This window comes from Spermophilus citellus (genome assembly GCF_964194105.1).
Source record: "Spermophilus citellus genome assembly, chromosome: 15".
Taxonomy (NCBI): domain Eukaryota; kingdom Metazoa; phylum Chordata; class Mammalia; order Rodentia; family Sciuridae; genus Spermophilus; species Spermophilus citellus.
In genome coordinates, this window is record NC_138195.1 from 84,984,872 (window position 1) to 84,995,660 (window position 10,789).

Consider the following 10,789-nt stretch of genomic DNA (forward strand, 5'->3'; position numbering starts at 1 on the left):
GACAAGAGAACTGGGCCCTAAAATCATCCCAAAACCGAAGGCAAGCTCGAAAATGCGGACACGGTCTGGGACCGGAGACACCATCCACAGTCCTTCTGGTTTTGCACAGCAACTCAGCTCAGGGACAACAGATGGCAGAATAATAATAGAAATAATAATAATAGCAGCAATAATAACAATGTCAGCACTAATAAAAATAATTCCGGCAACAGAACGGTAGTAATAGCACCGCACCAACTGCTCCCTAACCTTGGTACCCGGGTCCCGGATATCTCAGAAGGAGTCGTTTTTTGGGGGGGAAGGAGGTGCGCGCTTTTCCAGGCTGAAAAAACTAGAGGCTGTGGTTTGACAGCGGCGGGGAGGTGGAATCGCACAGCCCGGGAATGGTTAGAGGCTCCGGTCTCAACTTGCAAACGAACCAACCGGGTCAAGGATCTCGAACGCGCGGATCCCGGAACCTCGAAGCTTACGGGTGGTTAGAAGGGTGGGAGGACACCCTCCATCCCCCACCCCAGCCTAAGAAACCGCCGGGAGTTTGCTGGGGGTGGGGATTGCTATAACCGAAAGGCGCCTTCGGTCCTCGCCCGGAACCAGTCCCCGCCCGCTTACCCTCGCCGTGCTCCCGGGGCGATCCCAGCTCCCCAGACGCAAAGCCGCGGGGTGCAGCTGCGGTGGAGCGCTGAGCGCGAGGAATCTGCCTGTCGGTCGTTCCTACAAGCTCCAGTGCAGCAGGCTTGGGATCCAGGGGGCTGCAGTGGAGGCGGCGCGGGCCCGGGACTCTGCAGGGACCCGGGTGCCCCGGAGGGAGTGGTGGTGGAGGAGGAGGAGGCGGTGGCTGAGGGGGAGGAGGTTGGGAAAGAGGAGGAGGAAGAAGAGGAGGAGGAGAAGAAGGAGGAAGAGGAGGAGGAGAGGAAACCGGAGGAAGAGGAGGAGGCGAAAGAGGAGGAGAGAAGCCTCAGCGGGCGCCGGGGGAGCGAGTGAGCTTGGAGAGCGGGGCGAAGGCACGAAGAGGTCGAGGGACCGGGCGGGCGGCAGGAGGCACGGCTGGGGCAGCGGCGCCGACTCCGTTCCACTCTCGGCCCAGATCCAGGCCTCCGGGTTCCCAGGCGCTCGCCTCCCTCTGACGCACTTTAAAGAGTCTCCCCCCTTCCACCTCAGGGCGAGTAATAGCGACCAATCATCAAGCCATTTACCAGGCTTCGGAGGAAGCTGTTTATGTGATCCCCGCACTAATTAGGCTCATGAACTAACAAATCGTTTGCACAACTTGTGAAGAAGCGAACACTTCCATGGATTGTCCTTGGACTTAGGGCGCCCTGCCCGCCTTTTGGAGAGGAGAGAAAACTTTTTTTTTTGCCTCCCCCAAGAAACTTTCCCCCCCTCTCCTCCCTGCTTCTAACTCCGATCCCCCCCCCCTCCACGCCATCTCGCCAAAAAAAAAAAAAAAAAAAATCACCCCAATCCACGCCTGCAAATTCTTCTGGAAGGATTTTCCCCCTCTCTCCAGGTTGGGCGCGTTTGGTGCAAGATTCTCGGGATCTTCGGCTTTGCTTCTCCTTCCCCTCCCCCTCCTTTCCTTTTCCTTTCCTTTCTTTCTTCCTTTCCTACCCCCACCCCCACCCCAAACAAACGAGTCCCCAATTCTCGTCGGTCCTCGCCGCGAGCACCGGGCGGCGGAGGCAGCGTGCCACGGTCGCCGGGAGCAGGGAGCCTGGGGCGCCCGCTCCTCGGCGCAGCATGTTCCAGCCGGCGCCCAAGCGCTGTTTCACCATCGAGTCGCTGGTGGCCAAGGACAGTCCCCTGCCCGCCTCGCGATCCGAGGACCCCATCCGTCCTGCAGCGCTCAGCTACGCCAACTCCAGCCCCATAAATCCGTTCCTCAACGGCTTCCATTCGGCCGCCGCCGCCGCAGCCGCGGGCAGGGGCGTCTACTCCAACCCGGACTTAGTGTTCGCCGAAGCGGTCTCGCACCCGCCCAACCCCGCGGTGCCAGTGCACCCGGTGCCGCCACCGCACGCCCTGGCCGCCCACCCCTTGCCCTCCTCGCACTCGCCACACCCCCTCTTCGCCTCGCAGCAGCGGGACCCGTCCACCTTCTACCCCTGGCTCATCCACCGTTACCGATATCTGGGCCATCGATTCCAAGGTACGTGCCACGTCGCGGGACTGCGGCGCGCCGCTCCCGCCGCATCCCTCACTGCGCCCGGCCTACTCTCGGTGGGCACTTAGCAAGGCCTGGGCGGAGGTTCCACTGGCTCTCCGGCCCACGCGCCCGGTTTGAAAACTGGGCAGCGAAGGGCGGCGGCGAGGGTGTTGATCCCCGCTCTCCCAAACTATGGCTGGTTTGGGGTTCTGGCCCGCCGGCCGCTTGACCTTTTGAGAAGGGGCGCGGACAGAGTTGTCCCCGTGTGCGCTTGAGTCTGGACACGCCAGAGCAGCCTGCTCGGCGTGCCCGTCGCCAGGGAGCCCAGAAACCGCTATGTCTTTAGACTCGCGGTCCCCTTGGTCCGAGGGCCACGGACAGGGCCGCCAGGTTCACCTACGACTGCGTTCTATTCTGTTCGCCACCATTCCACGCCCCTTCATCCCAGACCCGCGACTTCAGTCTTCGACCCTTCTACCCAGACCAGGGGACTCTTGTGACCCCGGAGCAAAGTGTGTTTCCCCCTGCTTTTTGGAGGCCCAGCGAGGGGCGGAAACCCGAGCGGGTAGCAACCTCCTCCGGGGCTCGGCTCTCTCGCAGCGACCTGCTTAATTGGGGCGCGGAGCGGCCCCGGCGGGAAAGCAGGTTCGGTCTGGTTTTTGTTTTTCTTTCTTTCAAAAGAAATGAACCAGGTCGAAAGACGGCCTGGGAGGGAAAGATCTGTTTGGGTGTCTTCGTTTCTCGCTATTTAAAAATTTTGTTTTTCTCTAGTTGGGGGTTGGGAGGAAAGTTAAAACTTCGGAAAAAGCGGCGAATAATTAGTTTGCCGATTCGAGTCGGATCCAGTTCATAATAGACCGACCTCAGGCAGCAGCCGATCAATACTCAGAGCCTTGTCGACACATTAACCCTTTACATTCCCTCCAGAGTCTGGAATTGGGTAGATGTCACACCCCTCCCCATAGTTTAAAAAAATGAAAACAAAAAAGCAATCCAAACCAAACCAAAGAACTTTTTGCCCTTACTCCTGATCAGAATTTGCCTCCATTCCCGCCTGGACTGTCGGTCTGTTTTCTTTTTTTGTTGTTGTTGTTGTTGTTTTTTTTTTTTTTTTTTTTTTTTGGTGAATTGATTTCCTACTCAAATGAGTGAACCCAAAACATTGGATTTCCGCTCAAAGTTCAGGGCTTCCCTTCTCCATTCTCTGCCAGCTGCCCTCTTGGTCGCCCCAACAGATCTGGAGCAACCAGGATCTTCCCGGGCCGCAGACCGTCCTGGCTGGTGCCGGCAAATCGTAACCCCTGGGTTTGGATCCCATCGCTCAAGTCTCTCCCAGTTCTTTGGAGCCGGGGACCACCGGAGCCAGGTCATCCGGAGGCAGCAGCGGTAGAAACCGGGCACACCAGCCGTGAGATTCTTGTCGCAGTCGGGCTACAACGACTCTTCTGGCCTCTGTACTTTCTCCGAGGCATAGCAAGACAAAAATAAAAAAATTGAATAAGTCCGCGAAAAAATTCAGGATAGCGGTCCGCTGCCTCTCCACACTGAGGTCAAAGTTTTCTGACAGGCTAGAAAGAAGAGAGATTTCTGTGGGTGGTGGGCACCAATCTCTCGGCCGGTCTCTGCTGCTCCCTCCTCTGCCTCGGGCGCCGGGAATTGGAGTGTGAGGCCCGCGGCTCCCGGGCGGCTGCGGAAGCCCGCCACGGTCCGGAGCTGGGGACTGGCCCCACTTGAGCAGCTTCTGGCTGTGTGCGGCACAGGTGGATCCCCGGCTGTCGGGGCTTGGCAGCTAAGCCGGCCTCCGTCTCGCGCTCCTGGGGAGGGCCACCAGCATTCGCAGGTCTAGAGCCGCAGACTAGGTGGAGGCCTTGAGCGCTCTGCCCCGCCAGCCCGGCTCGGGAGAAGCGCGCGACTCTGACCAGAGCCGCCACCTAATGGCACTTCTACTGTGCCCCCTGCAGGGAACGACACAAGCCCCGAGAGTTTCCTTTTGCACAACGCGTTGGCCCGAAAGCCGAAAAGGATCCGAACCGCCTTCTCCCCGTCCCAGCTTCTAAGGCTGGAACACGCCTTCGAGAAGAATCACTACGTGGTGGGCGCGGAAAGGAAGCAGCTGGCTCACAGCCTCAGCCTTACGGAAACTCAGGTGAGAGCAGCCAGGAGCTAGGACATCCCGACTAGGCAGAGGCCCCCTCATCCCAATATAAGGACCCTGGTAGCTGGCACCCAGCACACCCACAAGTGCTGAGCTCCGACAGGGCCTTTGCAAAGGGCCCTGTGGTTCCTTTCAAGCCAGGGCTCTGGATTTATAACTTCCCTGTTGCCCAGCTTCCCTGGGCTCCAGCAAGGAGGCTCTAAGAGTCTAAGCGCTGAGTTGCTCCTTCTGCCTAGCTGTACAGGCCTTGTAGCCTCTGGCTAGATACCTCTATAGTTTTGATGAGACTTTTGGTAAGTCATGGGGTCCAGGATGAGGGAAAGTGAAGCAGCCTGTCTGGGTGATTGAGGCTCAAGGTTGGAGAGGGTAGAGAGCCGGTTAAGGGAGAGTTCTGAGCGACTCAAGGCCCAAGGCTCTCATCATAAGCCCCAGTTACTCTTCTCAAGGAAGGAGAGTCTTGGAAGCTGGAGGTCAAGAGTGCTGGGTGCAATCGAAATCAGAGAAATAGAATTTGAAGATTGCAAAGAGGGCCTGGGGGATAGGCCCTTCTGCTCAGCAGGGTCCCCAGGCCGGCCTGGCTTGGGCTTGTCCCAAGGCGGGGAGGGGGCTTGGGGCTACTGTAGGCGCTACTGTATGGGAGCCCCAGGGCGGGGTCAAAGTTCCCAACAAACAGTAACATTTTCGAGCAGATTAAGTTGTAACACTTTTTCTGGGAAGCGCAAAAAGGTCGAGGCTTTTGTTTTTAAAGCGGTTCCCCCCCGGACAAAACTGAAGAGGGCCTCGCGGGTTTGTGCGGGGCGGGCACAAGGCGCGGCCCGGCTGATTTCTCCTGGACAGGCGAGGCGGCGGTGGTCTTTGTCCGCCTCGCTGCCCACGCTGCCTGGAGTCTTTGTGTGCGTGTCAAGCCCCGAGCGCACCGACGCGCGCCTTGGGCGAGCGCCGGGGGAGAAATGAACCGTCCTCCCCCTCAATTAGCAAACTCAAAGCAAATTAAACTCAGCCTTGTTCCCGCTCAGCTTTTCCATGGGGCACTTTGGGGGACTGCGGCTTTCGGGGAGAGCAAGCGGACCCGTGGTGTCTTAAGGGAGAGAGTGGGCGCGGGACCTCGAGGGCACTGCTCTGATATGACTCCCAGGCATGTGGAAGGTGCGGCAGTCACGTATTTCTAACCAGGACCCACTGCGGGAAGCTTGGACAAGGGCTACTGTTTAGTCTGGTTGCGGGTGGGGACCCACCACCCAGTTTTCCCAGGGGGCCATCGAATCTCAGCTGACTCCAATCTCATTGGTCTCCGGACCTCTAGCAGTTGCTCTGGAGAGGCCAGGCTGCCTGCTCTGTCTGCCTTGGTGGGAAGTGATGTGGCCCAATCTGAGGTTGACCCCTGGCCTGTTCTGAGCTGGATAGGAGGGAGGAATATGGGGACTCTCTCTTTCCCCTTCCTCTTTGTCAGTTTCTCTTACTTCCCTCTATTCCACAGTCTTTCTGGAGCTTTCACTTTTGAACCCCATTTCCTGGCTGGAAAGGCAAGGCTGGGTTAGTCCTCAGTCCCTTCTCCCCACTGTTCCTTGGCTTGCTCCATCTCAGCCCACTTTTGCTCACCTGCAGGGTCACTCAGCAAGGAGGCAGTGGCTGAGGCACATCCTGATCTTCTACCCAGGGCCCAGCACCTTACAGATGAGGCTCTATATTTAGGCTATGAAAGACCCGCAGAAAATGGAAAGCATATTGGGCCCTCGGGGAAGTTGCTGCCTGGACTGAGATCTTCTTGCACTCACTTGTTGGAGGGAGTTAGGGACATAACTCTTTTAAATTTCTCCTACTTATTATTTTATAGGGGTTCTTGTTCTTTGCAGTTTGCTCTCAGAGGGAAGTGGGTACCTGGGCAGGGCCAGGCAAGAAGGGGTTCAGTGCGCTGTGGGCAGTGGGGCCCTGGGGAAGGGCTCTCTAGGGGGGATTCAGAAGGGCAGGGAGCCAGGCTTCCCACTCATCACTGGGGACCCTGCTTCCCGAGGGGAGGCCCTGGGCGGCCAGCCTTTAGGTATGCATTTGAAAGACTGGACTCTCAGTCTTGCACCGGGAGCCCTCTAAGGGATCAGGCACTTGGTACCAGGATGCTGCTAAGGACCTAATGCACAGCACCTGCTTCTGCCCCTACAGGTAAAAGTATGGTTTCAGAACCGGAGGACGAAGTTCAAAAGGCAGAAGCTGGAGGAAGAAGGCTCAGATTCGCAACAAAAGAAAAAAGGGACACACCATATTAACCGGTGGAGAATTGCCACCAAGCAAGCAAGTCCGGAGGAAATAGACGTGACCTCAGACGATTAAAAACACAAACCCAAACCCACAGAAATGGACAACATGGAGTAAAACAGAGACAGGGAGAGGAGGGGAAGAAGGAACAACAACAACAACAACAAAAAAAAAAAACCCTACAAAACAAAAACAAACCGCGCACACATTCACCGAGAAAGGGAGAGGGGATCAGAGAGCTACGGCAGGCTTCGCAGACTTTGGACAGCGAGGGCTCTGGGTCCCAATCCGAGACCACGCCAGGATGGCAGAGGATCCAGGCTCCTACATCAACTTGCAACCTTCGTCTAAAGAGGCAGCTGAGTGAGTGAGAGAGACAGAGAGAGGAAGAGAGAGGGAGGGAGAGAGAGGGAGAGAGGGGGAGAGGGAGAGAATGAAGGAGATCTCCAGATCCAAATGTGGTAGAGCTGAAGGCGCACTCTGACAAGGAGAGCTGTCAGTCAATTGCCAAACAGGGAGACAAGATGATTGGCAGGTATTCCGTTTATCACAGTCCACTTAAAAAATGATGATAATAATAATTTTTTAACAACCAACCCAACCAGGCACAGGACTTTTAATTTTGCACTTCGCAGTTTTCCCCCAGTCTTTAAAAATAATTAGTTATAACAAGCGAAATTCCATATCTAGCCCCATCCCACACCTGTTTCAAAAACTTGAATTGCATGTAGCAGTTGTTGGGCGAATGGTGTCTAAAGACAAAATGAATTGTAATTTTATTTTCCTTTTAAAGACAGGTTCTGTGTGTTTTTTATTTTTATTTTTTCCGAGAAATGTGCAGTCTGTAAACACTTTTTGATACCTTCTGATGTCAAAGTGATTGTGAAAGCTAAATGAAGTAGGCTCAGCGATAGTGGTCCTCTTACAGAGAAACGGGGAGCAGGACGGGGATGGGGGTGGTAAGGGAGGGTGCCCACCAGACGAATCAGGATTTGTGCTAGGGGAAAATAAAACATAAATTAATTCTATTTCTTGGACATTCCCTTTCCTTACATTCTGAGGCTCAAAACCACCAAGTTAACTTTTCCTTGTAGTGGTTGGAGAAATTGGCTGAGTTCAACCATTCATTGTAAGGGCCGTTCAAAACTTTAAATCTATGTATTGCAAAAATGGAAGGACTGTAGTTAGCGGGGATGATGTTAGTGTGGCCAAGGACATGTGGCAAGTTTTCAAGCACTGAGTTTCTCTTCCAAGACCATAGACTTACTAAAGAGAGCAACAAATGCTTCCTTAATGTCTTCTATACCAGAATGTAAATATTTTTGTGTTTTGTGTTAATTTGTTAGAATTCTAACACACTATATACTTCCAAGAAGTATGTCAATGTCAATATTTTGTCAATAAAGATTTATCAATATGCCCTCAGAGTAGTCGTCTTGGGAAACTGAATTGGATCTTTACAAAAAAGTACCTCTATGATTTGAGTGTGGTCCTTTCCCAAATGGGCTCAAGAAATCCTGGCTCCCCACCTGCAAATGGGCCGTGTTGTTGGCTTCCGGTGACATTTTAAAGAGAGATGAAAGTAGAGAAGGGAGTTGATTAGGATAACTAAAGTCTTTTAGAAAGAGAGAAAAAGTTTTTTTTTTCTTCAAGCAGACTTTTGCCTGTAGGTTGCATGCCCTACTGGAGGGGGTTCCATTTGAACTTCAGATCCAAAATTGGCACTTGTCTTTACCTCTGTTTTTTTTTTTTTTTAATTTAAACATAGAACTATGACTTGAAGAACATTCTCCCAGTATTGGGAAAAACACTTAGCAGAATCAGAATCCTGGGACTTCTAAACTTGGTTTCTGACTTCAAAACCCCTTAAGTACAAGTCTCCCCCACCCCCTCTCCCTTCTTTCCTTCCTTCCTTCCATTCTTTCCTCTCTCCCTGGCCCCAATCTGCCAAAGGTGATGGGATGAACCCAAAGGCCTCAGGAACCTTATAAGGCAAGCATTCTGAGAAACCTCCAACTCTTAATTTTAACATTCAAGAAAAAGTTGTAACCATTCTTGGAGGAAACTTAGCTTTTCCCTTCCTCCTTCCCCCTTCTGGGGGTATGAGGTTGTTTTTGCATGCTTCATTTGCTTCTTATCCTGATAGGCTGCATTAATCAGTTTTATTTCCATTGATAGAGAAACCTCGTCTGTTCTGTTCGAGCTACAAAGCGTCCTGCGAGCTTTTGTGAAAGTGCAAATCAGTTTAAGCAATTATCATACCAGGAATATGAAGGGGAAAGAGGAGGCCCTGCCCAGTGGTCTCCTTTAATCTCTTAATCCATGGATCCAGGGGGGCTGCCTGGACATAATTTAGGACAATCTCCCCACCCTTTACACTGTGATAAGGCCAAGTTACAATGCAGGGCAAAAATACAAGCTTTGTTAACATCCTGCCTTGAAAAGTTAAGATTAGACATTCTGTGCACGTGTGGGGACTATAGGGCACTATGGAAATTTTCTTTCTGTTTTTCCTCCCCTCCTCAAAAATAGAATTCATTCTCCATCTCTCCCCCATCCACCCCCCCATCTCTGCTTGTCTCCCCACTTTCCCTCAGTAGACCTAGTTGCTCATAGTGCCTGTACATAGACCCCTCTTGGAAAGTGTGCTATGCCAGGGTGAGAGGGGTGGGCTTAAGGGAGATCCCCCACTGGCATCTTTCAGGGACAGGTGCAGCCCTGGTATCACCGAAACCCGAAACCCAAGTGGTGCTTTCGGCTGCTTGGACAGCAGGACTCTCAGTGACTGCTAGCTGTCCCTTGGCAGGCAGGCAGTGTTCTCCAAACGCATCTCTTTCACTTGAACTAGTCCAGGTTACCTTTCAAACCCAGAATGCCTCAACCACGGAGCTCTCTCCCAGTAAAATTTACACTTGCCTTTCCAGAAAAAAAATTCTCACCTTGGTTTATGGCTAATTTCTGTAGAAACCATATATATTTTTTTTAAGTGCAAGAAGAGGGAGCAGTGGTGAAGATTGTTTTTTTTTTTTTTGTTTTTTTTGTTTTTTTTTTTTTTTGGTAAACGTCCTATGTAGTGTAACAGCAATAAAATCATCAGAGAATACTATTAGCTTTGAGGAAGAAAAAAAAAAACTAAAAGCTTTATTACAAACCAAGCTTTGAAAATAGGGGGGATTAGGTGGCTGAAAGGGTCCCACAATGGTAAGAAGAAAAGGTTTCATGCTAATGAGGTTAATGCCCTTTGTATCTCCGGCCTCCACATCTTCATTACGCGCTATCTCCGGCTGCACGGAGCGGCTCAGAGCGCTGCAATCCACTCCAACGCCCCCCTTCCCGGCCCAAAGAAGGATTTGATAGCAGCTCTGTTCAAACTAGATAATTATATCTTTTCAAGTCGGAATTAAGATAAAGAAAGTGAAGCAGAGGCGGCTCGCCTTGATCCACTGCAAACAAATTTGGCGCACTTTCGAGTCCTTCCCCCCCGCCTCAAAAAGGCAGGACAGTCAGCTTATTAGCCGCTCGTTTGCTTTATTAATTCATCTATTTAAAGTGGCAGGATTAGAGCGTCTAATGTGGACGCGGGCTGCTGTGGCGCTGAGGAATATAAATATTTGCGAGATGCCATCCCGCGATGACTATCTGGGCGTGGGGCGCCGCGCAGGGTGCGCGGGACGCGTGTGCTCTACGACTGCGTCCCCTTCCCAGTATGCGCGTGCTAGGCTGGAGTCTTCTGGGAGCTGTATGCCCTCTCCTGTTACATAGGTGCTAGGCCTGAGTGCTCCTGGGCAGGGCTCTTTGGGTACCGTGGGCCGGACTCTGCGTTCCTTCCAGCACGGGGCTAATTGCATGCATGTTGCCATGTGGTTTTGTGACCCGAACAGGGATGTAGGTCACGAGTTTGATCCACGTCCTGTTTCCTTGTTGGTTACTTGTGGGCCTTTCCTGTGCACCACCCTGTGCTAAGTGGATGTTCCAGAGACGCGGGTTCCTAGTTTGGGTTGCTCGGAGAGGGTCAAACGGAATATACAAAGCAAGTGGGCCGAGGCGACTCTCTCCTGCGTGGCACACACACTTGGGTTCCGTATGCGTTTCTCGCTGGGTAACCTGTTCCTCCGCGAAGGCTGCAGAAACTCTAGGGGTGGCAGAAGCCTTGGACCTCCGTTAGTTACCCTTCCTAGCTCTTGTTCTGGTTGTACGGTACTCCCAGCTCCCTCGGACTCTGCTTCTGGCAGCCGAGCCAA

General features: G+C 53.0%; 1 protein-coding gene and 1 long non-coding RNA gene across 4 annotated transcripts in view; one reads left to right on the plus strand and one right to left on the minus strand.

The window, feature by feature from the left end:
- Nucleotides 1-1,427, minus strand: part of LOC308634024 — a 58,776-nt gene extending 57,349 nt beyond the window's left edge. For both annotated transcript variants that reach the window (XR_014018951.1, XR_014018952.1), the window contains exon 1: nt 610-1,427. This is a non-coding gene — a long non-coding RNA (uncharacterized lncRNA). The remainder of the gene's footprint in view (nt 1-609) is intronic.
- Nucleotides 1,428-1,589: 162 nt separating this feature from the next.
- Nucleotides 1,590-7,967, plus strand: EMX2 (empty spiracles homeobox 2). 2 transcript variants are annotated; one of them, XM_081267598.1, is made up of 3 exons: nt 1,590-2,146; nt 4,105-4,289; nt 6,456-7,967. In XM_081267598.1, exons 1-3 carry the CDS (start codon nt 1,738-1,740, stop codon nt 6,621-6,623), a joined length of 762 nt encoding a protein of 253 aa, XP_081123724.1. In that variant the 5' UTR covers nt 1,590-1,737; the 3' UTR covers nt 6,624-7,967. The 2 variants fall into 2 exon arrangements, with proteins under 2 accessions (XP_081123724.1, XP_081123725.1); XM_081267599.1 differs by lacking the exon at nt 4,105-4,289.
- Nucleotides 7,968-10,789: the final 2,822 nt, after the last annotated feature.

Coding starts and splice junctions, on each gene's coding strand:
- EMX2 (XM_081267598.1), top strand. CDS start 1,738: ATGTTCCAGCCGGCGCCCAAGCGCTGTTTCACCATCGAGTCGCTGGTG. Junction 2,147..4,104: donor TCTGGGCCATCGATTCCAAG/GTACGTGCCACG, acceptor TGCCCCCTGCAG/GGAACGACACAAGCCCCGAG. Junction 4,290..6,455: donor TCAGCCTTACGGAAACTCAG/GTGAGAGCAGCC, acceptor CTGCCCCTACAG/GTAAAAGTATGGTTTCAGAA.